At 49.5% G+C, this 24033-nt stretch overlaps 9 protein-coding genes across 9 annotated transcripts; 4 read left to right on the top strand and 5 right to left on the bottom strand.

The window, feature by feature from the left end:
- Positions 1 to 125: 125 nt before the first annotated feature.
- On the bottom strand, positions 126 to 723 carry J7337_005791 (uncharacterized protein; the record flags this gene model as incomplete). The annotated part of the gene is made up of 2 exons (XM_044823465.1): positions 126 to 307; positions 633 to 723. 2 exons carry the CDS (start codon positions 721 to 723, stop codon positions 126 to 128), a joined length of 273 nt encoding a protein of 90 aa, XP_044681956.1.
- Positions 724 to 1141: 418 nt separating this feature from the next.
- Positions 1142 to 2757, top strand: J7337_005790 (uncharacterized protein; the record flags this gene model as incomplete). The annotated part of the gene is given in 2 exon segments (XM_044823464.1): positions 1142 to 1518; positions 1530 to 2757. The coding sequence occupies 2 exon segments, from the start codon at positions 1142 to 1144 to the stop codon at positions 2755 to 2757; spliced, it is 1605 nt and encodes a 534-aa protein (XP_044681955.1).
- A 450-nt stretch (positions 2758 to 3207) lies between these two features.
- Positions 3208 to 4871, bottom strand: J7337_005789 (uncharacterized protein; the record flags this gene model as incomplete). The annotated part of the gene is made up of 2 exons (XM_044823463.1): positions 3208 to 4058; positions 4109 to 4871. 2 exons carry the CDS (start codon positions 4869 to 4871, stop codon positions 3208 to 3210), a joined length of 1614 nt encoding a protein of 537 aa, XP_044681954.1.
- A 1496-nt stretch (positions 4872 to 6367) lies between these two features.
- Positions 6368 to 7370, bottom strand: STS1 (Tethering factor for nuclear proteasome sts1; the record flags this gene model as incomplete). The annotated part of the gene is made up of 2 exons (XM_044823462.1): positions 6368 to 7197; positions 7292 to 7370. 2 exons carry the CDS (start codon positions 7368 to 7370, stop codon positions 6368 to 6370), a joined length of 909 nt encoding a protein of 302 aa, XP_044681953.1.
- Positions 7371 to 9331: 1961 nt separating this feature from the next.
- On the top strand, positions 9332 to 10600 carry J7337_005787 (uncharacterized protein; the record flags this gene model as incomplete). Its single annotated transcript, XM_044823461.1, has 1 exon — positions 9332 to 10600. One exon carries the CDS (start codon positions 9332 to 9334, stop codon positions 10598 to 10600), a length of 1269 nt encoding a protein of 422 aa, XP_044681952.1.
- A 1272-nt stretch (positions 10601 to 11872) lies between these two features.
- J7337_005786 (uncharacterized protein) lies at positions 11873 to 13852 on the bottom strand (the record flags this gene model as incomplete). Its single annotated transcript, XM_044823460.1, has 1 exon — positions 11873 to 13852. One exon carries the CDS (start codon positions 13850 to 13852, stop codon positions 11873 to 11875), a length of 1980 nt encoding a protein of 659 aa, XP_044681951.1.
- A 2535-nt stretch (positions 13853 to 16387) lies between these two features.
- On the bottom strand, positions 16388 to 18274 carry J7337_005785 (uncharacterized protein; the record flags this gene model as incomplete). Its single annotated transcript, XM_044823459.1, has 1 exon — positions 16388 to 18274. One exon carries the CDS (start codon positions 18272 to 18274, stop codon positions 16388 to 16390), a length of 1887 nt encoding a protein of 628 aa, XP_044681950.1.
- Positions 18275 to 20377: 2103 nt separating this feature from the next.
- Positions 20378 to 21143, top strand: J7337_005784 (uncharacterized protein; the record flags this gene model as incomplete). Its single annotated transcript, XM_044823458.1, has 3 exons — positions 20378 to 20531; positions 20621 to 20979; positions 21096 to 21143. 3 exons carry the CDS (start codon positions 20378 to 20380, stop codon positions 21141 to 21143), a joined length of 561 nt encoding a protein of 186 aa, XP_044681949.1.
- A 756-nt stretch (positions 21144 to 21899) lies between these two features.
- On the top strand, positions 21900 to 23387 carry J7337_005783 (uncharacterized protein; the record flags this gene model as incomplete). The annotated part of the gene is made up of 1 exon (XM_044823457.1): positions 21900 to 23387. The coding sequence occupies one exon, from the start codon at positions 21900 to 21902 to the stop codon at positions 23385 to 23387; it is 1488 nt and encodes a 495-aa protein (XP_044681948.1).
- Positions 23388 to 24033: the final 646 nt, after the last annotated feature.

The following is a 24033-nucleotide window of genomic DNA, read 5'->3' as shown; positions in this document are numbered from 1 at the left end:
CATGGGCCCGTAACGGCGGAGATCCGGGAATTCTAATCACTGCTTGTGATCCACAAAAAGAATAAATTAGTATGAATATGGAGGTTTTATAACTTGACTTGAGTACTCGGAGGGTACTCGGCTAGTCAGTCCATGTTCGTGGCACCTTCAACAACACCAACGACGTTGTACCGCTTTGAAAAGAAAGTGATCCAGTCATTCAATACGCCTTTTTCCTTCTCGTCCAAATCCTGCCACTCTGGCCGTGCATCCTCTGGCTTGGTGGAGGTCTTGCCGAGAGCTCTCGAGGCATCCTTACCGGCAAACACTGGTCGTGACAGTTAGGTATCCTGTGTTGTAGTACACGCAATTCGATTATTTACCATTGTAGGAAGCTCCGGGAAGGTAAGCCTTGTTTCCAGTAACGTCGTAAACCTTGCCCTGTGTTTGACGCAATCAGTCGCACTCACATCAGATGGATCATGCGGCAAGTTGCTTGCTATGGGAGATCATACCTTGATGGCTACGTAGCACTTGTTTCCATCCGCACCTTTCTTCAGATTAGCAACGTCCAATTCAAAACTCCCAGATACAAGATTAAGTCAAAGCCAACATGATGCCCGTACTGAGCCTGAATGAGGGGCGGGCCGTACCGTTGGCTTTAGCGAGCTCTTCTCGAGAGATGATGTCGTCCTTTGGGGGGTCGAGGTTCACAGGAACCTTGGGTTCAAACTTCCCGGCCATTATTGCGGTTGCAGTTGTGATTACAGTGTAAGATTGAGTAGCAAGGAATAAGTTTGAATGGTTCTGGGACGTTTGTCCAGATTCCGTCATATGCAAAACTCTCCTCCCCCCGCCAGAACCAAAGACGACCCTGAGCTTTCCCGCCCGGCCCAGAAAGCCTCGGCCAAGTCAGCTCTAGTTAGGCTAGTAGGTAGGTATTGTTAGCGGATACCGAAACTGCCCTTCACTAAAGAATCTCTTTGATTGGAAACGCACAGGCCAGTATTCATCCGGGAAATGGTCTGTGCGCAATCATGATGAGCTCCAAGTTAGCATCCACTTACAGCTTTTCAACCTCTACGCTTGTCATTACAACCACAACCATACAAAAAAGAACCCCCGGCCATCGCTCGCCGAGGGACTCGTCAACCGGCTTACCATGTCGGTGTCAGTAGTTGCATCGCTGAGGCCCCTCCGCCGGAGATGCTGGCAGCACCCAGCTTCCGGCCTGTTGTCCGTCCAATTACGTTCACGAACAGCCACGGTCAACTTCTGGGCCATTGTTGGCCTCCGGTCGGACCAGTGTCGATTCCAAACAAGCAATTCGTCAAATAATCGCCATGATGGAGATCTTGAAGCCAGGAAGAACCAGTTACCCAAGAAAAGTCAACCGACACTACCACAGATCACATTTCGCCAATTCGCTGGTCGTGCTCTTGCTGCTGGCCTACGTAGTCTTGTAGTCGCCATGAGTCCTACCGGTATTAAGACAGCGTTCCGACAGAGCCCGGGTGCAACAACACTAGGAATCTTCATGTGAGTCCCAGAGCATACCCTCGGCCATTTCCTTGTGGTAACGATATTAGCCTCGGTGTGGTGTCGGTCATTGGCGCATACACCGTCTACCTTTACTTCAACTACTTCTATCACTACCAATTTACACGATATCCAAAGCCCATCGCAAACTCTCTACGACGAGCTCTATACTATACCAACATCAGTCCCGATTCCGAACTCGCTCTCAAGTACTATAAGCGCGCCATGGATCAATGCGCAGAGCATGGCCTAGATCCCTACTCTGACGAAGTTCTTGGTATTCGTATCCAGACTTCACACTGGCTGCAGAAGATCGGAAACTACAACGGCTGCTTGCAGGTTCTTGAGGGCATCCTTTCCGACTGTAACAGGTGGATTCGGGTTATGGAGCACTCGGTCAAGGAAGGCAAAGTCAACGATGAGGGCAGACTTGTCAAGCCTGCATCCGAGACGTCCAAGGCCTCTTCGACCCATGACGTGAACAATGCCGCTTCTCCCAATGAGCAAGAAGCTACTGACGAGGACTTCGTACCCGAAAGCTTATGGCATAAGAGGCAACGTCTTCTTACTAAGACTGTTGGGATTGCTATCAAACTTGGAGAGCTTTACGCAGACGAACACGTTCTTGACCCTGACAGCTCTCAGAAGCACCTCATTTGGGCTGTTGAAACCGCTTTAAAAGAATTTCGTCGCCGCAAAGAGGAGGGTATCAAGCCTGGAGAGGGTGACTGGCTAAGCCCAGAACAAATGGGTGGCGCTATGGAATCTTTGGGTCGTGACTACGAGCGCAAGAACCAGTTCCACCTCGCGATCCCTCTCTTCTTCCAAGCTCTTCGTCTTTGTGAGGCGCCCTGCCACCGTCCCATCATTATGAACAACCTCGCTGCCAGCTTCGCCCAACACCCCATATTTGTTCCACCTACCAGCGAGCCCTCCGAGATGATTAAGGAGCTGCATGACCCTGCCATGCCCGCGACTCGGAAGGAGTGCCTAGAAGCTGCGCAGAACTGGGCCAAAAACGCTTATAAGCATGCAAAGGATGTTAGTGGCGATGAGCGTACAGAGGAATGTGACGAGGCTTGCGCTGTTGCTTTGTGTAATTGGGGCGATGTCGCAGCCATGTTGGGCAACAATGACTTGGCTCGCAAGAAGTACAAGCAGTGTATCGAAATGGCGGGCAAGCTTGGTTTTCCACATGCAGTGAAACAGGCTCAGTCAGGGCTTGCTAAGCTGAACTGAAAGCAGCAAGCATACATATAAAACACTTTCTCCGCCCTAAATAGAGCATCTCGAATGTCTTTGGGATGAAGCACATGTACACCAACTAGGTAGGCTTAGCCATGTAACAATAGGATGATAGATGAAATAACAACGCACCAGTGATGATCAGAGATATATGTCCCAGAAACTCCACAGAGAGCAGCAACTTCTATTGATTGCCATATCATTTTCAAGAACATAACTCGGCATTTATACTTATTTGAAAAGCACCAAGTCAGACCGTAATGCAGACAGGGAATGGTATCTGACGTTTAACTCTAGAGCCCAAGTTGCATTCCGATCATTATTTGATTCCATAAAAAATATCCCAGACCTGAGCTCCTAACAAAAGCATCTCTTAGAAATACCGGTACGCCTACCATCATGCCATTCATCGCCTGTCTGAACCCAGACTTCGACCTTAAAGGCCTACCCCGTCTTCTGTCGCTTTGCTTCCAATCCGCTTGCCGCAGTTGGTGCTGTCCCTCCGTTTCCGTTAGCGGGGAGGTCGGCTAGTGCAGTTCTACCATCCACTGGAGGAGGTCGTTTCATTGCTGGGGGTCGATAGCTGCCCCTATTTGCGAGTGGACTTCCTGGGCCGGAAGGTGCGCCAATTCGACGAGTTTGATCGAGCGAAGGGTTTATGACATTTCCGCGTGCGCTCTGGGAGCTGGGCATCGAAGGTCGCACCGGGGTGAAGCTATTCGTGTTAGAGCGCGTAGCAGGTGCCACTGTTACTTGGCTATTAGTCGGGGCAACATGTTGGCCATTCTTTGCAACAGGTTTGGATGAAGAGTGGTCGATGCCAGGGGTTTTTCGAATAGATGGGCTTTCTGCCTTGGGGTTGAAGGCCTGCTGTCCCTGTGGCAAAACAAGACGAGCACTACTCGAACCCTCTAGAGTGGATTCCGGTAGTTGATTCACGGCCTTTGCAGAGAAGAACCCTACGGTTTCGGGCATATTTTGAGGTCCATTAGGTGGCAGACGAGGGTTGCCAATCTGATTTGGAGTTGTTCGTCCCGAAGGTCCACCTTGCGGGCGATTGGAAAGTGTGGCTGCACCATTCAGGGGGGCTGGACGTTGCTGTCCATGTATCGGAGTTTGCGGTGCTCGATTCGGAGGTCCAGTAGAATTCGACCTGCCAGTTTGCTGCTGAACTTGTTGGGCTGCTGTTCTGTTGATGGGTCCCTCATTTGCAGATTGGCCCAGGATTGATGTTGAAAGCATAATTTCGTCCGGGTGGCCATCTTCTGGAACACAGAAGTCTGCCTCGTCGAGCTCTACAGATATTCAGCCTCGATTTCCTCAAATCCATCGGAGGACAAGATACCTCCAAGATAATCGTCAAATGACTCTGCAACAGGGAGTGGCGGCACCGGCTCTGTCTTAACCACAGGCGCAGCGGGCGCGGCAGAAGTAGAGGCAGCGGCGGGTTCTTGTCTTAAAACATCACGCTTGATGTAGTCAGCGTGACGGTGGAGATTGTCTTGATCAAACTTTTTAACGGGCTCGGCTTTCATTTTGGTGACTTGTTTCACGTAGTCTTTGTCGTATATGCAATTGCCCAAGACGTTACCAAAGCTCCTCAAGGCGCGTTTCAGTCCGTCGGTGGTGCCCTCCTTCTTAGCCTTTTCGAAAGCCATTGCCTTTCCTTTTGCGTTCTCGATGGATCCGTATCCAATATCCTCATGGTAGGTGCCATCGCGTAGTGTAATTCGGACTATGACCGATAAACCGATACTGACGCGCTGTGTTTGAGGATTTTCGTCCGCGAAGTCAACCTGAATGTTTTGAATGGAGGACGACCATCCGTTAAAACCAAATACTTCATTCGCCAAGGTGATACACTTCTCAGCAGTTAAGTAATGAACTTTGGTACCACCAGGACCTGCACGGGCAGAAATGTACTCGGGGCCAAGTTGTTTATCCAGTTTCGCTGAGATAGTTGCAATGTCCTTGGCAGCCCATTCGGCGACTCGTATACGCGGCTCCTCAAAGGGATTCGTCACTGTAGTGTGCTGATCGCCTGGACTGGTGAAGCCGTTAGTGATAAGAACATTAAACGCGACACGTCTAGGGACATACGCAGGCATGGTGAATGGTTGAACACAGAACAAAATTTATGTGCACATGAAGAACTCGGGAAGTGTCAGCAATAAGGATTTGTAGTAATAGAGAAAAATTGAGATAGTATAGAGTTGAGGCAAAACTTCGCCAGCAGTGGCGGGCTTGATATTGATCAATGAGCAAGAGCGCGTTAACGGTCAGAAGTGGAGGCGCGACTGCCTGGATTGAATGACGGGAGAGCACGTGACACTGCGTAGGCAAGGCACCATCGTCTGTAAGCCTGTAAGCCCGTTAGAAGGACTAACCTGGTATGGAATTCCTGTTCTTGGTAGACGAGTGCTGTACAACTGTAATCAGATTGTCGAGTGTCCATAATTGCCCCTCATATCTCTGAATCTACCTACCTACCTAAGGTATTCAAATCGAATGACTTGGACAACTCTTTGTTCCTACATAAGGTAGGTAGTAGACCTCCGTACCTCCATCACGGATTCAATGCCTCGTCTTTGGGAGGCGAGAGAACTCAAGGCCTCTATCCTACATTACGACAAAAGGATTACAGTAAATTTCGTGTAGATAGAAGAAAATCCGGTATGTAATCAGCGGCTTTTGAATTAGATGGCTAACCATTTTGGCATCTTCAGTTCAGTCCCTGCGGCATGTGTCACTTAGTAAGTTAGATTTTATACCAAGGTCATCAGCTTCAGGCTGAAGAAAAGGATCTCGATGACGGGGAGAACATCCCAAAGAGGAATGTCATTTCTTAAAAGAGGAGAGTTATAAGTGCACGAAGCTCAAGACGCAATTGGAATATGCATGCCCATGAGGGCTTACCTATTGAGTTCATATCACGTCGCGTTCGTCTTGAACCTTTTAGCTATATATGTTTCTACTTGAAGATAACAAAGTTTCAGCTTTTTTATCCGATAAACGTTCATTCAATGCATTTAGGTCACGTAATTGCGGCTGCCAGTCTTTCCCTTTCCGCTTAGTGATATAGACGGGATAGAGCCGGGTCTGAAAGATACTATTCATTCGACGATAGGTCCTGGTTAGGGTGACATATCTGGCTGGTAGAAAAAGGTTACATCCAGGTATGTTACCAGGTTTCATCGACAAATATACAGTGTCGGTCGTCACAAGGAACAATTCAGAGGTTCGTGGAGAACTGTCTGCAAGCCTTCTGCAAAGACTATCAAGATAACAAACAAGATATATCAAATTTCTACATACAGGCACACGCAGTCTGTCTGCGCTGTTGGGGTTGCTTGGGAAATCAACCTATCCGTATAACAATTATCCCTACTGGTTCATAAGTGAAGGAAAGGGATATAAAAAAACACACGCAAAACGCCAACCACCCTGCCGTGAAAAAAAGAAATGGGTGCCTCAAGTCTATGCCGCCAATGCTGCCAAATGAAAGTCGTCGTGATGATTTGGTCGTAATATGTGCGAAGATGACTGGTCCGGTGCGCCGCGATATGCAATCATTATCTTGGAGAGCTCCAGGTCACAACTGTCCCTACCAGGGCCCGACTCTAACGGGAGCTCCATAGGTACCAGACATGAGCTGGTTGAGAATAGAATTAGGGTCAGAAGGCCCTCCAGCTCCTGGGTTTGCGTTGGCGCCTATCCATCCAACGCTGGTGGACATAGTGTGGATTGCTGAGGCAAGGCGATCACCGGATTGTTCATTGTGTCGAGACAAAATTTGATCCCATCCTCCAGTATGTAAGTTGAGACCTCCGGCCCTCTTGCCAGCCTCGTTGATAACAAGTGCCCATGCCTTCGATATTTCTTCATATGCAGTTTCTTTATGGTGTCGGTATGTCTGCGGCTCCCAATTGGGAAGTCTATGAATAATGTTTGTGGCCTCGTCCAAGAACTCAAGTGATTTGGTAGGCTGGGTTTCATTTGGTGGGAGAAATTGAGGGGTGAAGTCTGATAGTGCGTCAATCAAAGCAACCAGTGGCTCTTTGATCCGATAGTAGGTGTATTCCGGGCTAGTCTCGCCGTATGGAATAGCATCCTTCAACTTCGCCTCGTAGCCTTGCAAAACTTGCAAGGCAGACGTAACTGAAGGTCGAGGAGCTTGTGAGACAACCTCATGACCAATATCGGGATGAGTTTCGCATATGCGCTCAAGAACGGTTCTGAGCTGAGACGTATCGAGAGTCTCGAGAAGTCGTGGAAGTGCAAGAGGTCGACCGATGACTTCGTTGGATCGAACTTTTTTCGATGGTCGAGCTAGAGGCCGAGCAGAGATAGTAGGGGAACTCCTGGGTGACATGGTTTCATCACCATCCTCGTCAGCTTTTCGCTTTCGAGAGGTCATACTGTGAAAGGGGGGCACTGAAAGTGTTAGTGGCAAAGAGCAGTTTGGTGGAAGAGTTGAGCGAGTCATCCGCATCTCGAATGGGAATGATCGAGGCACGATAGCACTTACGGGATCGCTGTGGGGAGAGACGAGGGTTTTCGTGTTGATGAGGGAAGACAGGGGGCTGAGGCGAGAGCAGAACGTTCATGTTGTCGCAAGTTCCAAAAGCATCCGATGGGACTCGGGGACGATCCTTGTTCAACAATCAATGAATGAATAAATCACTCAGAGACAGTGCAAGTTGGATAAGCCAGAGTCGGTGACGAATGTGTTTGCCGACAAAGATGGTTTGTGTGTTGGCCGTTAAGACACCAGCGGTGGTCTCGTAGTGCTGGACGTCAAGAAACGAAGTTCCAAATTCTATCGCCGGTTGCGTGAATACAAATGTGTCGGGAGTCAGCGTTAAGCACTGTGAATATGATGGAAGCGTTTGCTTGGCAGAATTGCTATTCCGAGCAATACGATATATCGAATGAAATAGAGGAATCGTGGCGGAGGGTGAATGGCGTAGAAGAGGGTTTTAAAAAGGTGGAGGAGGATGAAGAGGTGGACGGGACTGGTGAAGTTGGGGTTGGTCAGGCTTTGAATGAGGGAGAGTTCCAAGGTTCCAGTGTTTTTGGTCCGTTGTCTGGGGCTAGTGAATTTTACCTGGGCCTAGGTCGAAGGGGGGTCACGAGGCATCTCATTCGCTCTGGCCACACCTGAGGCCCCCGTCGCAAGCCGCCCAGGCCTGGTAGCCACACGTGAACAGGGACCGGTTGAGGGGCATCTTCATGGTCTCCAGTATTAATTTAGCACCATTTTGGGCTCAAGTGGCTGTTGGTTGGTTTCAATTTTCCTTCACCCCGCTGGCCGGGTCTACAATTCTATGTCATGACTCTTGCAAATTTTCTTCAAGCGTCATTTCAAGTATTTTATATGTCAGAAGCGGTATAGGATTAGGAATCCGCCGGGGCTCTTCATGGCATACCCACCAATCAATAGTTACCACGGCAAAGTTAAGATTAACTAAGCCCGGGCCGTCTTGACGGGGCCGGAACGGGTCCTTTCCCAAATTCGGCCGCCACCTGGTACGGCCTCGGCGATGTACGTCGGGCCAGTAGCTCTCAGGCCCCGGAACAACAAGTTACTATGTACAGGTGTGAACATTCTGATTAATCACCTTCTTATCAGCAATGTCGATAGACTGGCATGCTGGTCGGGTGATAGCTTATGGTTGGGCCGCAGATACGTGATAACAATTAGGGATGAAAGTCAGGGCTGGCATAGTCCCTAAGGTACTGGTAACTATACAGGGCTATGGTAAGCTCGGTTCCATGGATGATTCACTGACAACTTTGCTTGATAACTTCTGCCATTGGGTGTTTGGGATGTTTCTGAGACAGCGAAACCCCTGTTACTACCTACCTAGGTATATTGGATGACTAGTGCCGTCAAGCGGTGAGATATTTGATGAATACCAGTTTGTTCGTCTCGCTTTACAAGATACGACTTAATAGCAAAATCGTATCTAACAGCAGCCTCAATTGCTTCCCCCTCTAAGTTCTTATCTCCAGGCAAGTTAGCAAACTATAGATCCTCTGTAATGGCATCAGCCCGTAAGATTCGCTGTCTTTGTAGCACCAAACGTCACTGCGCCTATCCACAAGCATCGATACCCAGAAATTGACAACCCCCAGCAAGGCTACTATTCATCTCACTGCCAGTATCACATTTTAGCAGAGTTCAACAGCTGCCATTGTATGTCCTTCTCATCTCTTTTTCAGAGGTTGATTGAGCTTACCGTACGGTGCTTGGGGTTGACATAACGCTGAGAAGTTAATACCCTTATGTAGTCAGTACTCAGCAAAATCTCACTAATAAAGTCTTTCTCCTTGTTGAACAAGCTGTAGGCTTCTCCATAATTCCAGGGGCTTCAATGCGGCGGACAACGGACAATGGACAACGCATAATCGGTACTTGGCAGGCCCACTATCGGAGCAATCAGATTTTCAAGGGTCCGGCGGCGGGCCCACATCTCCGAGTTTCTTATCTCTTATCGCATTAGAACAGGCAGAAAATTTCTAGCGACTTTATCCTTAGACTCGTCTATCAACCATCATCACCACAATGGCGACAAAGGAAAAGAAAGAGAAGAAGCCCAAAGCTTCGAAGTCGGAATTGAAGACCGAGAGCTCCGGGAAGACTATCGAAATTGAGAAGGTCGAATCGACAGAAGTTGCTGAGATGGCAGAGTCTGAAGCCGCTGTATCTTCTTCCAAGCGCAAGATCGAACTCGAAGAAATCGAAGTCGACGTAGACGCACCCGAGCCCCCGTCTAAGCGTGCAAAGCGTGCCCTCAAAAAGGGAAAGTCATTGCCCTCGAAACAGGATAGCGATGACGAGAAAAGGGGCGATAAAGATGGCAAGGATAAGAAAGCCGCTCGGTCAGAGCACAGTGTCTGGATCGGCAACATGCCATTTCATGTCACGGCTACAGAACTTCGCAAGTGGCTCGTCGATAACTCCGGAGGCGTCATCACTGAAGAGATGATCACTCGGGTCAAGCTACCAACCAACAAGGAACCTGGCCGGGATAAGAGTGTCAAACCAGCAAACAAGGGGTTTGCCTACGTCGATTTTACAGAAATCGGTCCCAAAGTCTCCGCTATCTCTCTGACCGAGAGTGACCTTGGTGGTCGAAAACTTCTCATCAAGGATGCGACATCGTTTGAGGGTCGGCCCAAAAAGGAGGCTGAGTCCACAGAAGAGGATGCCAATGAGGGAAAGACCAGCAAGGAGCAAAAGCAAGATGCCAATGCCAGTCGCAAGATTTTTGTGGGCAATATGAGCTTCAAAACAACTGAGGACGATCTATACAGAAACTTTGAGAAGTGCGGCGAGATCGAATGGGCCAAGGTTGCGACCTTCGAGGATACTGGGAAGTGCAAGGGCTTTGGCTGGGTCAAGTTCCAGGACCCCACTGCTGCTGCATGGGCGGTCAAAGGTTTTGTCAAAATTAAAGAGGCAGTCGACACAGAGGACGATTTCAAGGACGATGAAGAGAAGGACAAGTCGCAGCAGAAGCAGTTCAAGACACGCAAGTGGTGGGTAAACCGAATGCTGGGTCGCGAGCTCAAGGTGGAGTTGGCCGAGGATGATCAAGTACGGTACAAGAAGCGGTTCGGCAAGGATCGTAAGGCGCTTCCCGACAAGGACAGTAACCCACGAGGTCGACCTCCGCCGCGCAAGTATGATCAAACGAATGGCGCAGTGCGGGAGAGTCATGATACTCGTGGGGGGGCTGCGAAGCCGCTCAAGGAGGCTGAGGATATATCTGTTGCGAGACTGACGGGCGCGGTTGTGAAGCATACGGGTACCAAGATGACGTTTGACTAAGTACAGCGATACACATTCCATGTTCCGAGATACCCATTTCTAGTTCCAATGGTTCCTTATATCCAATGTGAAAAGATGTATACATCATAAGTGAGACCTCCACTACCATGAGATTATCCTTACGCATGAAGACTCTTTCGGTTTAGTCGTTCCGTTCCGTTATAGATCCGGAGGCTTGGTGCAATTACCCCGCATTTATATTCCAACGTGGATCTCGGTCATTTAATGGGTGCCATATACAAGAGATGCAATAACTATTCGTCTCCTATCGCATCTCATTATGTACCAGTCTCAAATCACTTTCGTCATGGACACGATTTGTCCTTGGTATGATGCCTAACCTAGCTTGTTGAAGAGAAGCAGAGTCATGGCTAATACATCTCAGGACATATCTTGGAAAGAGGAGGTAGTATCTCCCATCTTTATTGGCTCACCTTGACTTTAATGACCGTCTGACGCTTCGACTACAGACTTGATGAGGCTCTGTCTCAGTTCCGCTCCTCGAATTCTTCATCCTCCATCTCCTTCAAGCTTCATTTCGCATCTTATCAGCCTAATCCAGACAGGCCTGAAACCATCCCAGACCGAGCTGCATATGCCCTACATAAGAAGCATAATGACAATCAAGAGGCCCAGAAAATCTTCCAAGAGTATATGCTCTCACTTGCTCAACCACTGAAACTTCCCATAGCTTTTACGGGACCAACTGGTAACTCATTTCCTGGACATCGGGTCATTCAACAAGTTCAGGAGTCCAAGGGAGCTGAAGTAGCGAACAAGCTCGTGGACGCGGTGTTTAGATTGTATTTTGCGGAAGGCAGACATCCCGGTGCTGACGATATGTTGATTGAGGCATGTGTTGAGGCTGGTATAGATGAGGAAATGGCAAAGAGCTTGGTGGAAGATAAGTCCAGGGGTGAAAGGGATACCAAAGAAAAGATCAGAAGTACAGGTATGGACATCGATGCCGTGCCGACTATAGTCATTGAAGGTCGAAGGAGAGACTTGATGCTCACGGGCCTGAAAGAAGTCTCGGAGTATATTAAGGCAATGGAGACAATAAGGAAGGAAAGTTCATAATTAAGCAAGCACATGATGAGAGGCAACGAAGGCATTGGTCATAACAAAGCATAATATTCGTTGTCAGTGTAAAGAATACTGATAGTAAATACATCAAGAAACGAAGGACATGGTATCGTTATTACAAGAGTGTTCCCACTATTTCTCGGAGCCCGCCATCATTTCATTCATGTTTCTCGTACTGTGTTCAGTTCATGAGCGACTGAACATCAGGGGTACTAATACGCTCCGACTCTCCAGCGCTCTTCGATCCTCCATGACCATGCTGGGGCCAAATGCCGTACCAATATCCCGGCCTGCTAGAAAGCGACATGCGTTAGCTTCACCGACGCGGGGTTTCTTGCTATGGCAGAATTCGCGGCTCAGCTTGGACAGGACAGCGGCCTTGGCCTTTTGCAAGGCGCTCACTCTCGCGACAGCATCTTCAGCCAGAAGACGGTGGGCTTCTTCCTGCTCTATATTGCGCTGCACGGGAGAAATGCCTTCATCCGGATCTCGACTGGCATTCCTCCTTGCGGTTGGGTCATAGGTTGTGGGTTGTAGCAGCACAGGCTGGGGATCACTGATCAAGATGGGGGCGGTGATGTTGGGGACAGGAGTTGAGGGGCGGAGGATTTGTTCCTCCAGAAAAGGTTGGAGTCGAGGACGAGAGGTTTTGTGGCGGCGTGATAGGGAGTGTTGAGAGGACTTGGGTGAAGGAGACGGTGTTTCAGGGGCATCCTCAACACTGCTGCGATGCTTGCGTCTGCGGCGACGAGAGCGTTTCTTTCTAAGTTTTGTGCTGAATCCAGCATCTGATTCATATGCAGGGGCAGAAAACAGTTCACTGGCAGTGATCTCTTCAGTAGGGTCATCAACGACTTCGTTTTCAATGTCGCCGAAAGGGAAGCCACCGAGGTCCATGTCGAAAAGCTCACGACTAGCGGCAGTTACAGCAGCACTTGGGCTTGGAAGATGTTCTGAGCTGGGGCTCGTGACAAGACTGTATTCTGATTGGGCGGCTATGCTGTTGCTTCGAGACCAGGAATCATCGGTGTCGATGGGCGCAAGGACATCGTCCCAGTTACCATTATCAGCCAGAACGACACTCTCGAAGTCGAATTCTTTGACTGTTGGGCGGTGTGAGTTGATCAAGTTGCTGAGCTGAGGGGCATTCATAACAGCATTGCGAACTTGAAGGTATCGCAGTTTCGGGAAGTGGATAGCCCCCTTTCCAGGAGTCTCAGGTAAGGGAGACATAGGAGATGTAACCTCGTGGAAAAGTTTCTTAGAGGCACGGGGCGGTGAGAAGAGGGCGTCAGAAGCTAGAGCAACTGGGCAAGGCCCTTTGCGGCCAAGCCATGTGAAGGCGAACTTCTCTAGATTGGGGGCAAATGTGCGGACGTATTCGTCCAAGATCTTCAAATGGTCACGACCTGGCGATGTTCCATAAAAGTCCCAAGCATCTACCGAGATGGAGAGCTTGTTGATCTGGCGCCAGCGTCTTCCGGCTGACGGGACTGTTCCAAAGCCGTTGACGTGACGAAGGTAGTTGAAAGCCGCAGGGTGCAGCTGAGAAAGGGACAGCTTGCGAAGCTTCTCCAGAGGAGCACGCTCAAGGGAGATACGCAAGCTGATGAGAGCATAGTCGACAATGTCACGGCGATATCGCTCTCTAGGATCCTGGCCAGGACATCTGATAGTCAGATGGCGCATGTTGGTTAGACTGCGCATGGCGTTGATAAAGCTAGGGACATTGGTGGCGGCATGGAAGAGAGGAGGGTATTGCTGGGTAAGGATGTCACCAAGCTCAGCGTTGGCGTACTTGGGCCGAGAGAGAACAGAGCCCATGCTTGTGTGAGGAGTGTATAGGAAGCATATCTCGTTACCAGAAACTGGATGGATGAGTGGAGGAAGGAAAGTGGCCTCAGAATGGGGGAAGTAGAAGGTAAGATGCTCAATATGATGACCGATACGAGCGAGAGCAGACACTCGAGCTGACTTGGTAAATGTCGAGGCTGAGAAGGAGATGTGTAGGCGGGTGAAGATACGCTTGGTAAGGAGGTTGCAGCAAGCCGACGAAGATTGACGGATGTTGCAGAGATCATTGGATGAGAGGTGAGGAAGAAGAGAGTCCTTGATGTGGTCACTTCTCAAGATGGCGAGAAATAGTTGTTCTGTTGAGGACGCCATTGTAATCGCATGTCGCGGAGGACTTTAGCCTCGTAGATTCGTCTCTGATACCTGATAACTGCGGTTGCTGTCAAGTGCCGGCGTAACAATGTTTATGATGATGCAAAACGGTGTGATATCAATATTCTAATCCAAGACGAGGTTGAGTCTTTGTTGTAAGTTGAGATGGGTGTTATTCAAACAACAACAGTCAATAGAGCAAAGAGCAAGTAGGTAGATGAGGATAGTAGACAATGGTAGTGGTCTAATAAGTCAACAATTTATAGAATAATACCAGGCAGTTCTGTTAGTGAATCAAAAAGACGAAAGGATCGGGTCAGGCCATGAGCGCCGGGTCCGGGCGGTCGAGATATATCTGTATCTCCCTCTCTGTCTGTCTCGCTACGGTCCCTGAGATCAGCCTCGTTCTCTTTTAGCTTCAAAGGAAAAAGAGAAAAATGGAAATTCCCCTTTCTCCAACTCCATTCTCTTGCTCTAGCGTCTCTGCCGGCTGCAGGTTCTTGCATTGGTCCTATCGCGAGATGGTCACCCTCTGCCAGCGACGACTGGCTGTCGGTGACTCAGAACTCAAATCACCCTGGTCGTGTCTAGATCGAGGTGTCCATACTTGTGCGCGTTGGACTGGACGTTGTATGACTGACCGACAACGCGTTGCGATCGCTTCATGATTGGTTGGCTCACGGTGAGTTGTTCTGCCTCTACCCTTGTTGCTGCAGATCTGCCGCGGGGCACGATGGCATCCTACTTGGAGAGTACTTTGCTGGCCTCTGCATCAACAACCACTCGCGAGACCAGCTGCAAACTCTTTCAATGCAGATGCTTCCTATTTTAAATCTCGCCACGTCTATCAGGTCCACTCCTACACCCTTCCACTCCTTTAATGCTCGGTTAATCCTTTAGCTCAGGCCTCCTACATTTTGAACGCAAGTACTCCGTACTATGTATGTATCTTGGACGTGCATCCCATGCCTCGGGTGTTTATCGATAGCGCTTCTGGACTGTGGATATGGTCCCTCCCGTCCCGCCTGCCACGCCTTGGAAACATGCATATATCTTTCAACCAATCAATTGCGTGTCCATGAACGCGGTAGTCGCGTTGTTTCAACCATGTCTGTCGCGCCATGATTGGCTATTCTGACAACACTCAACTTCCTTCCATCGCGATGTAAGTCATCGGCAGCAGCAGGTTATGGTTATGTTAGTATCTTGACTCTCAACCAAAGCGGGCCGGGACGTGGGAGTCAAGTTCTGCGCTGTTCTGCGGGTTCCTGAGCTGCAAGATCTCAGTCTGGAAACTGTCAGAGTCTAACATCGCTCAATCTAGGTAGCATTTGAATATGAATCGTGCCATTACAGGATATCAACTATTCATCGCCGAAACTCGCATGTCTGCCCTAAACTCATCCAAGGACGAATCATGCAGGATTCCTTCGACCTAACCGACACAGGGAGACTTAACTGCGCAACACACCTAAAATGCATATACCACATTATTCTGCTAGCATGTCATCTATTCGTTACCATACATCCCAGCCTATCACATCCTTCTTGGTACAACCTTGCTCTCAAAAAGATCCATTGAAAGCAAAGGTCGAGAAAGCCCCAACCCTAAAACATGCATCTCCATTAAGCTTCTTGCTCTCCCCACCAATTCCTCAGCACAGCCCTGTATGAACCTTGAACGGGTCCTCGAGATGACTCCATCTCAACACGAGACTATGTAGTAAACGACACAGTCCTGTCGCGTCCAGACTCGTGGCAATAGGTCGCTGCCTCCACTCGGGGCACTGTGAGTGACATCATATGCTTCGCGAATGTGATGCTGCATTGTTGCGAGCTCTTGTCACACAGACAGCCGACCGTCTTTTCCCTGAGAGGACATCATTTAATTGGGTGCTATCCCTGACTAACTATCTGGAGATGCAGCTTCACTTTCGGCGGTCTTTGGTAAGACAGTCAGTTGGATATTATCTCGGACACTTCCTGGCCCTTAGAGGAGAAGAAGTGATTTATCCACTCAGGCGCATAACCTCTTGTTTAAAACCGATTTGTGGTGTCTACAAATTACAGCCAGTAGCGGGCCCTACTAGTGCATGACCCTTGTCCATAAATGCATTGACAAGAAACTGTGTGATCAAGCCTGTGAATCAGATATTTTCGACTCGCGTTGCCATCTGAGCTTGTTGGCATATCCGAGCCCTCTTTCGTTCCATATGTTTATTCATAGCTTAAAAACTATTGGTATTCGTGGTTCACAGTTGTTTCGGTCTCGTCGTTTCCCATTTTGTTTCAAGGAGAAACTGCCATATGAGTAGTTACCAGGTGCTACTAATGAGGCACAGGCTGGCGGGCATCATATTCGAAAAGCTCGTTCGCCAAGTCTGGACAAGTCCCCCCTGTGGGCGCACAGCTCGGCTTTTGTGCACCAACCATTTCGTAGGATGCCCTGCTCCAAGGGCATCACAACTCCCCATCATCTCTAGCTCGATTCCAAGCAATGCATATGTGTTTGTGCTTCGTTCAACCCAGAAGCAGTCACCTGCCCCTCGCTCTGCCCCTGCCCCGTCCACGACCTCCACGTCCACCTCCTCTAGGCTTGGATCCTTGAGGCCCATTGCTAGCATGCGACCTTCCGGGTCCCTGGGAACCGTGGTGAGATGGCGGGGGGACGTTCCTATAGTCTTGGATAGGAGGCTTCCTGGGTAGCGATGAAAATTGTTCAGGCGGAGCACCCGGTGGAGGCGGGTGTCCAAAAGAACCTCGCATGGGCGGTAGTCCGGGAGGCGGTCCAGGAGGGAGAGGGGGTTGGACCGGCACGCCATTCTGTCCGTTGTTTCGTCTCGACCCTCCATTTTGCATGTTTGGCATCTGGATGTTACTAGCCATTCGAATTTGGCCGATCGCTGGCTTCTGAACGCGTTTGTGGCCTAGAAACTCCGCTTCGGAGTCGTCGCTCTCGGAGTAATGAATGTTAGTCGTCCGCGCAGCGTGGCCGCGAATCTTGAGGTCGGGTGCTCTTGTGGCCCTGGCATTCTGCTGCCTTCCCACTTCCCCTTCGATCGGCACTGAGCCACAATCCGGGTCAATATATTGATCGCGGTTCTTCACAGACCATGTAGGGTTAGAGACGGCATTGCGGTGCGCATTGCAGTCCGAAGAAAAGTGCCTATCACTACCGCACACAGCGCACGATGCAGGAATAAACGCAACCTTTCTGACTGTAGCTACATCCGGGCAAAACGATCGCCACACCTGTGTACACTGCTCCTCAAGGTGATCCATTGAGCTGCAAAAGACGCATGCAAGACCTTCTTCCTTGGTCAGAGCCAGTTTCTCAATGCATTGGCCTGCTTGGTGGCCAAGTTGGCGGCATTTCTTGCATCGCTCCTTTCCAGGGCAACAGATTCTTGAGTGTTCCAAACTTCCACATGACGAGCAGATAAGTGATGGGCAGCTCGGTGCCAGATGTGTATTCAGCCCACAGAGAAGACACATCTCGGCAGGATCCATGGCCGACGGGAAATATCTGCGCTGTTGTTCTAATGCATTATCACCGGTGGGAACATTCCGGTGAGTGTTAATCGGTGGTAAGCTCTGGGAGTCTGAAACTTTGGAGATTGAGTTGCCATTTGCAGGTATCTTCATGCCTGATGCGTACTCTTCTCCGCCGTCTTCCTCAGTCCTCTCACTCTTGTTTAAGGTTGGTTCGTACTCAGCTTCACTTTCGGAGCCATCTTCGTCCCTTTCGTCAATTTCTCCCTCGCTTATGCTAGAAGCGTGTGGGTTTTTACTTTTCTTGTCGGGTTCCTGTCGGGGTTGCCTTGTCACCCAGCTGTGGAGAGTTGGCTGATTAGGCCCACAGCGGCCCAAAGAATGGAGATTTCCAATAAGAGCTTGAAGTTCGCCGGTGCTTTCAAGCTCCTTTGCAACTTGCTTTGCGTTCTTTCTCTTCTTGGGCTTCAAGCCAGCGTGGTGGTCAATATAGTAGCCATAAGCAGAGTAAGCTAATGATGAGGTAATGGCATCACATTTTCCCGGATTTTGGGCATGGAATGCCTTGACCCAGTCCTTAAACCTTTTAAGCCAGGAGCCGCCTTTCTTATCCACGAGGTTGGGTATTTTGAAGCTGGCACTACCTTGCTTGTAGTCAGAGATTTCGCCAGAATCTTCGGGTGCGGAGTCACCTGATGTGAATGACTGTGCTGAGGACTTGCCAACGACTGTCGACTCCTCTATGGGCTTCCGTCCTTTTGCAGATTGCTCCTCGATTCTAGGGGCTTTGGCCGCACGCGCATGACTCCTCAAGCGCTTAGGCTCAGGTGTTGAATCATCCTCAAGAGGCCTTTTTCTAGCAGCTGCCGCTGCTTCGTCTCCACTGGATAAGTAAATGACCTCGCCTGGGTCGAATTCTTCAACTGCCATACCGATGCGCAACAAAATTCAGCGCGACACTTATGCGGTACCGGCAGTCCTTATCGAAGCTGAGAGACGTGCCAGCTTGAACGCAGTATCGAATCTGAATCTGTGTGTTTCAGACCTTGGCGCATCCGACTTCACGTGAAACTCAACCTCAAGCAAATTTCTGAGGGCCACTTGGCTTCATCGAAATTGTTCGTGACTATCCTGGTTAAAGAAACTTAGTCAACACTGCTCATCGATGAACACAGGGAGCGCGAATACATCCGAAAATACTCTAGCCATAGGGTGGCGCGATGATTGATCATACACAACCTCCCATTTGGCTTGCTGAAAGCTAGAGGTTTCAACGAATGTAACTATGAACGTACCTGAGCGTCGCGAGTGAAAAATCACTTCCGAAGAAACTCCAGCAATAAAAATCGTTTGTGCACGGCTTCTGCAACTTGTGATAGTATCGTGACTGATACTTCAAGGTTCGCAAAGGCAAGGTGCGAAGAGTTTATTTGATGGTGTCAGGGGAGATGTAAAGTGAAAGCTGTGATGATATCGATAAGACTGCTCTATGTTAAGTTAGAGCGCAGTTGGGAGAAAATTCCGCAGCCAGCAAATAGGAAATGCAGGCCCACAGGAGAAAGGTCTGCCTCATCCTCAAGTTCCGTGGCTATTTTTAAACCCCGAAGATTATCCAGACATCTAGGGTAACCACTCCGCCATGGCTAGCCTTGGGTTATTAGATGAATTGCCATGAAAGCCTGGATGTTCTGAGAGACATTCGATATCAGCCGATTTCCGAATATGCACACACTCTGATCAAGATATCGTGGGTCTTTGTCGGCTGTCTTGCCCTCTGCTTCGTGGCCATAGTTGTCGTTCTATGGCGCCGAGGACCATCAGTTGGTCAGAGTATAGTCCACGCCAGCGTCACATTCTGCAACATTCACATATCATTCCACAGGTCAGCCCCGGATAATAGCGATTTTTCCTCATCTCGGGTATTGAGACATGTGCTATATACGTATTGCAATGCAATCTCGCTGGTGAATCCGATACCCACGAGGCTTTGCCAGATCTCGCTTATGTTGCATCGTTTTTGCAGTTCACGAGAGAAAAAAGTGATTGCCCTGGCAAACCTCACAAGTGAGGTAACTGTACAAACCTATATCACTTAAAAAATAACACTCTTGATCCCAGTTATTAACGTCCTGTGGCTCTTATTAAGACACCTAGACTGTTCTGGAGGACTGTCATCACACGCCGTACTGTATTGACATAAAAATCCCCTGAACAAAACCCGCGGGTTCCTAGGTCCGAACGTTTTATTGGAGGTCCTAAATGAAAAAAGACCCCCGGACTAACCATGCTCCAGTGAACTACTAACTGCTGCAAGCTCACCCACTACGACCACTAATTTCAGCATTGGCTCCACTGTTCCGCCTAACCCGACCGACCCTGCGAAGTAGCCCCGTCCCTCGTTCTAAGGTAGTTGCATTGCGTGTCCCTTTCTCTTGCTGGCTGATAGGCTGTTGCTCCTTTCCATCTCATGACAGTGGCTCCTCCTACCTTGTCCACCATCTGCCATCATACGGGGGACATTGAATATTCCGGTTCGGCGGCCCCTCTCATCTCGTCCAGTCCTTCCATATCCATTCTCTTGATCCAACTATTTTCTACTGTCTGCTACCAGTATTGTCAACTACCTTATTCTATTCTGCGCGTTACATCTTCTTACCTGGGTCTATTATCGTGTTTGGCCAACTACGTCCGTTCTCATTATCTCCAGCATCAATCATACACGGCTGCTCTCTTTTGCCCTTGCATTGGCCTCCCATTTTGCCCCCGAACGCCTTCGCCGTGACATCATTAGGGGGAGCATCTACAGTTACTTATCTCTGAACTCAAACCGACCCATCTTTTATCGACGACGCAAATCTGGGTGTGTGCACCCGTGTTGTTCTTCGCCGATTCTCCCCTCCTCCCACTCGACTTACGCTTTCTGCAAATTGACCTGTCAATACCGCCAAGCTGTCTTCCCCAATCTTACTCCAGCGCACCGTCTCCTACGACGCGGCGAACAAGCCTCCGCGCCGAGGCAGCATCTATCTCAACATGCCCGAACGAAATGCAACAGAGGGAGCTGGAGCCCGAAGGAGGAGATCTAGCAGTATCCTCCAAGTTTACCATGAGCCTCCCGAGACTCTTGAGCAGATCAGCGACCAAGCTTCCCTGCCTAACCTTAACGCCAACTGGACAAATGCTAAAGGTATGCCTGGCCCATTTTTGCTGCGCATCTGTATCTTCACTTGCACAACAATCCCCGAGAGCCATATGCTAACGTGTAGCGCCCCTTAGGTGCCTGGACCATTCATTTCGTCCTGATCGTCTGCGCCAAAATCATATTTGACGCCATCCCCGGTGTTTCGCAGGAGACTTCATGGACGCTTGTCAACATGTCATACATGTTTGGCTCCTACATCATGTTCCACCATGTTCGTGGCGTCCCCTTCGATTTCAACAGTGGCGCTTTTGACAACCTCAACATGTGGGAGCAAATTGACAATGGCGCGCAGTACACGCCCACCAAGAAGTTTCTTCTTGGTGTTCCGATTGCACTGTTTCTCGTCAGCACTCATTATACGCATTACGACTTGACTTACTTTACTATTAACTTATTGGCTGTCCTGGGAGTCGTCATCCCAAAGCTACCCTTCGTATGTTGCTATGCCACCCCTCTATTTGTTTGCGTATCTGCATCTATGACATGTTCTCTTCATTTTGTTTACACAACATACTTTCTCATCGGCGCCATATGCTAACATAAGCTCAGAGCCACCGAATGCGATTTGGGCTGTTCTCAGGTCTACCAGAGGAATAGGAGACCGAATAAGGAGCAGAAACAGAGGCAGAAGCAAAATAACTACCGTGGGACCGATTTGCTGTATTAGTATCAGGGGCGTTAGGGTAAGATTATCTTTGGCGAGAAAGAGAATTGGGGGATTGCGAAAAATAAGAAGAAGTCGAGATTGTGCAAGTTGATAGCGAGCAGTATTTGCAGCGCGGCTGGTGGGCGGAGTGTTCGGTCGTTCAGCGGTAGCTTCAAAACAGCAATTGGATTTGGAATCGGCATATTTCTCAACAGTTTGCCATCCCTTGTTCCACTCGATGTCCGCTCCTCATCTATTATCCTTCGATTGATCCGCCTCTTACACCGGCAAGATACCGGTCGGCCCCTCCATGTTGACTGGGAATAGTCACAAATAAGAACTCATTGGACTGTTCTCAAGCATAAACGAGTGCTTACCGCCTCATGGAGTCTTGATCGTACGAGGACACAAGCCTAGAGGTGATGCCATGGCGACATGGCGTTCCGTCACCCAGGCAATTGGCTTCTCCTGTCGTATTCTGGAGTCATATTTGCAGTCAAGTTAAAAAAAACTCAAGTTCCCCTCTTTCAATGGAAAATTCATTGACAGCATACCAAGTATAAATCAAGGATCTGATCCCGGCTACTTTCATCTTCCTTGGAGTTCTCCTGCTTCCTTAGTTAGTAGGGCACACTCTAAGGGAAGTTCTCCGCTCTCCTTTACGTCTACTTTTTATTTCTAAACACTGCATTACATCAACATCAAGCATGAGATACAACGCTCTGGCCTTCATGGCCCTCGTCAACGGCCTCGCTCAGGCCAACCGTTTCGACTGGCAGAGCGAGTCCAAGGCTGATGTTGCCAAGCATGAGCACAAGAACGCTACCGCCCCTGTCTTTAAGGTGGAGGTGAATGAGGGTCAAAGTGATGGCAACAAGGGCCAACTTGAGGCTGGAAAATTAAAGCAGGAGGGGGAGAAAGCTGAACAAGCGGCCAAGAAGCTGGAGGAGAAGCTGCAGAAGAAAGAGGATGAGCTTGAGCTCAAGGCTGCACAGGCTAGAGGAAACCGCCATCACCACCACAGCCACTCCTCATACTCCCCTGATCCTACCTACGACCCTGCCACAAAAACTACTGGATATCATCACCATCACTCAGGCCACCTCCAAAAGGGCCCCTACACGCTTGATGGAGAGAAATACGACTATATCCATAAACCAAAGGTCCACTTCCACACCTCTTACACTACCCACGCACCTACTCTCAGTCCTGGATGTGTCGGCGACAAGTGTATTCGCAAGCCTTGCAAGGAATGCCACGGAAACTGGGCACAGCCTGGCTGCTGGCACTGCAAGGCCCTTGGAGCCACTGGTGAGGAGGTTGCTGAACAGGCAGCGAAGACCACCAAGTATGCCCCTAAAGAAACCAAGGCCAAAGAAGAGGAGGAGGAAGAGGAGAAGAAGGAAAAGGATCCTCACGTAAAGACATACACGCATGGAGACAAGACTATCATTGTTCCTAAAGAGACCAAGGCCCCTGAAGCTACTCGACCTGTGGCTCCTCAGATTGAACAGCCTCATAAAGAGGGCCCTAAGGTCATCGTCATCGAGGAATCTAAGAAGAAGCCCGAGGAGGAGAAGAAGTCTGCAGAGGAGAAAGGAGAGAAAGAAAAGTACGCTGATGAGAAGCCCAAGAATGAGTACCCCAAGGAGAAGTCTAAGCATGAGTACCCAAAGGAGGAGCCCAAGGAGGACATCTGTGACAGGGTCCATCACCATGGCCAGCCTAGCATCTGTGACAGGATCAAGCATCAACACCACAAGGTTGACGAGCCCAAGAAGGAGGACATCTGTTCGAAGCCTGAGGGTTGCCATCCCCATCAGGCTCCGGCTCCGGCTCCGGCTCCTCACCACGAAGTGAAGCCAGCTCCAGCTCCGGCTCCCGCTCCTCACCACGAAGTGAAGCCAGCTCCAGCTCCGGCTCCCGCTCCTCACCACGAAGTGAAGCCTGCCCCTGCTCCGGCTCCTCACCACGAAGTGAAGCCAGCTCCAGTGGCCCCGGCTCCTCATTACCCCGAGCAGAAGCCTGAGGTCCAGCCGGCGCCGGCTCAGCCCGAACGAGCCAAGCCTGAAGAGGGCCAACACGGCAATGCTCCCTCAGTTCCTGTAACAGTGCCCAAGTCCGGAGCCACCTACAACCGCGTCTCTGTTGGCATCGCCGTCTTTGCAGGTGTTACCAGCATGATGCTTCTGTGAGCTTCGGATTTAGTTTTGCAATGGAAGTGCGCTGAACGAAGCACCACTGAAAGGGATACGTTGGAAGCGGCAAGATGGGGTTTAGAAAAAATTGGTGTCATGTCTGCAAGATCTTGGAATAGGGCCTTTGAGATTATCTTTGGATTCATAGATGGCTAGTAGCTTTCAATTGATCGTCCTCTCCTTTTGTTCACTTCTCTCACATAATGAAGAGAACCGCACCCATTGAATGCCCGTTTACCGGCGGGAATTTAGTCGGAGTAAGGATCGGATCGAGAGGCATACCGCCGACCTAATGCTTTGTCATTTCAAGCTGACGTCAATGTCCTTACCTAACAATGCGGGGCAGTATCGGATCTCCTGGAAGCTGGAGATGGGGTTATGTAGGTATAAGGTACTCCCCTTAGGGAGCAAGAAAACACAAGACCTAAGGCTAGGGTGATAAAATAAACTCCATAAAAGGTATCCTAAACTCATCTTAAATTTTTACTAAGTTACCTAAATCTTTTTGTCAGCTAGGCTTAAGGTCTCGAGTTTTATTTCCTCCCCTAGACTCCTAAGTTGTGGCATATTCCCCTTAAGGAAAAGCACGATTTTGACCATCTCATCGATGGTAGGATTCATATAATATGACACAGAATCTCTA

The sequence above is a fragment of the Fusarium musae genome, chromosome 4, assembly GCF_019915245.1.
Source record: "Fusarium musae strain F31 chromosome 4, whole genome shotgun sequence".
In the NCBI taxonomy this organism is placed as follows: Eukaryota; Fungi; Ascomycota; class Sordariomycetes; order Hypocreales; family Nectriaceae; genus Fusarium; species Fusarium musae.
This window is presented reverse-complemented; position numbering and strand designations above follow the sequence as displayed.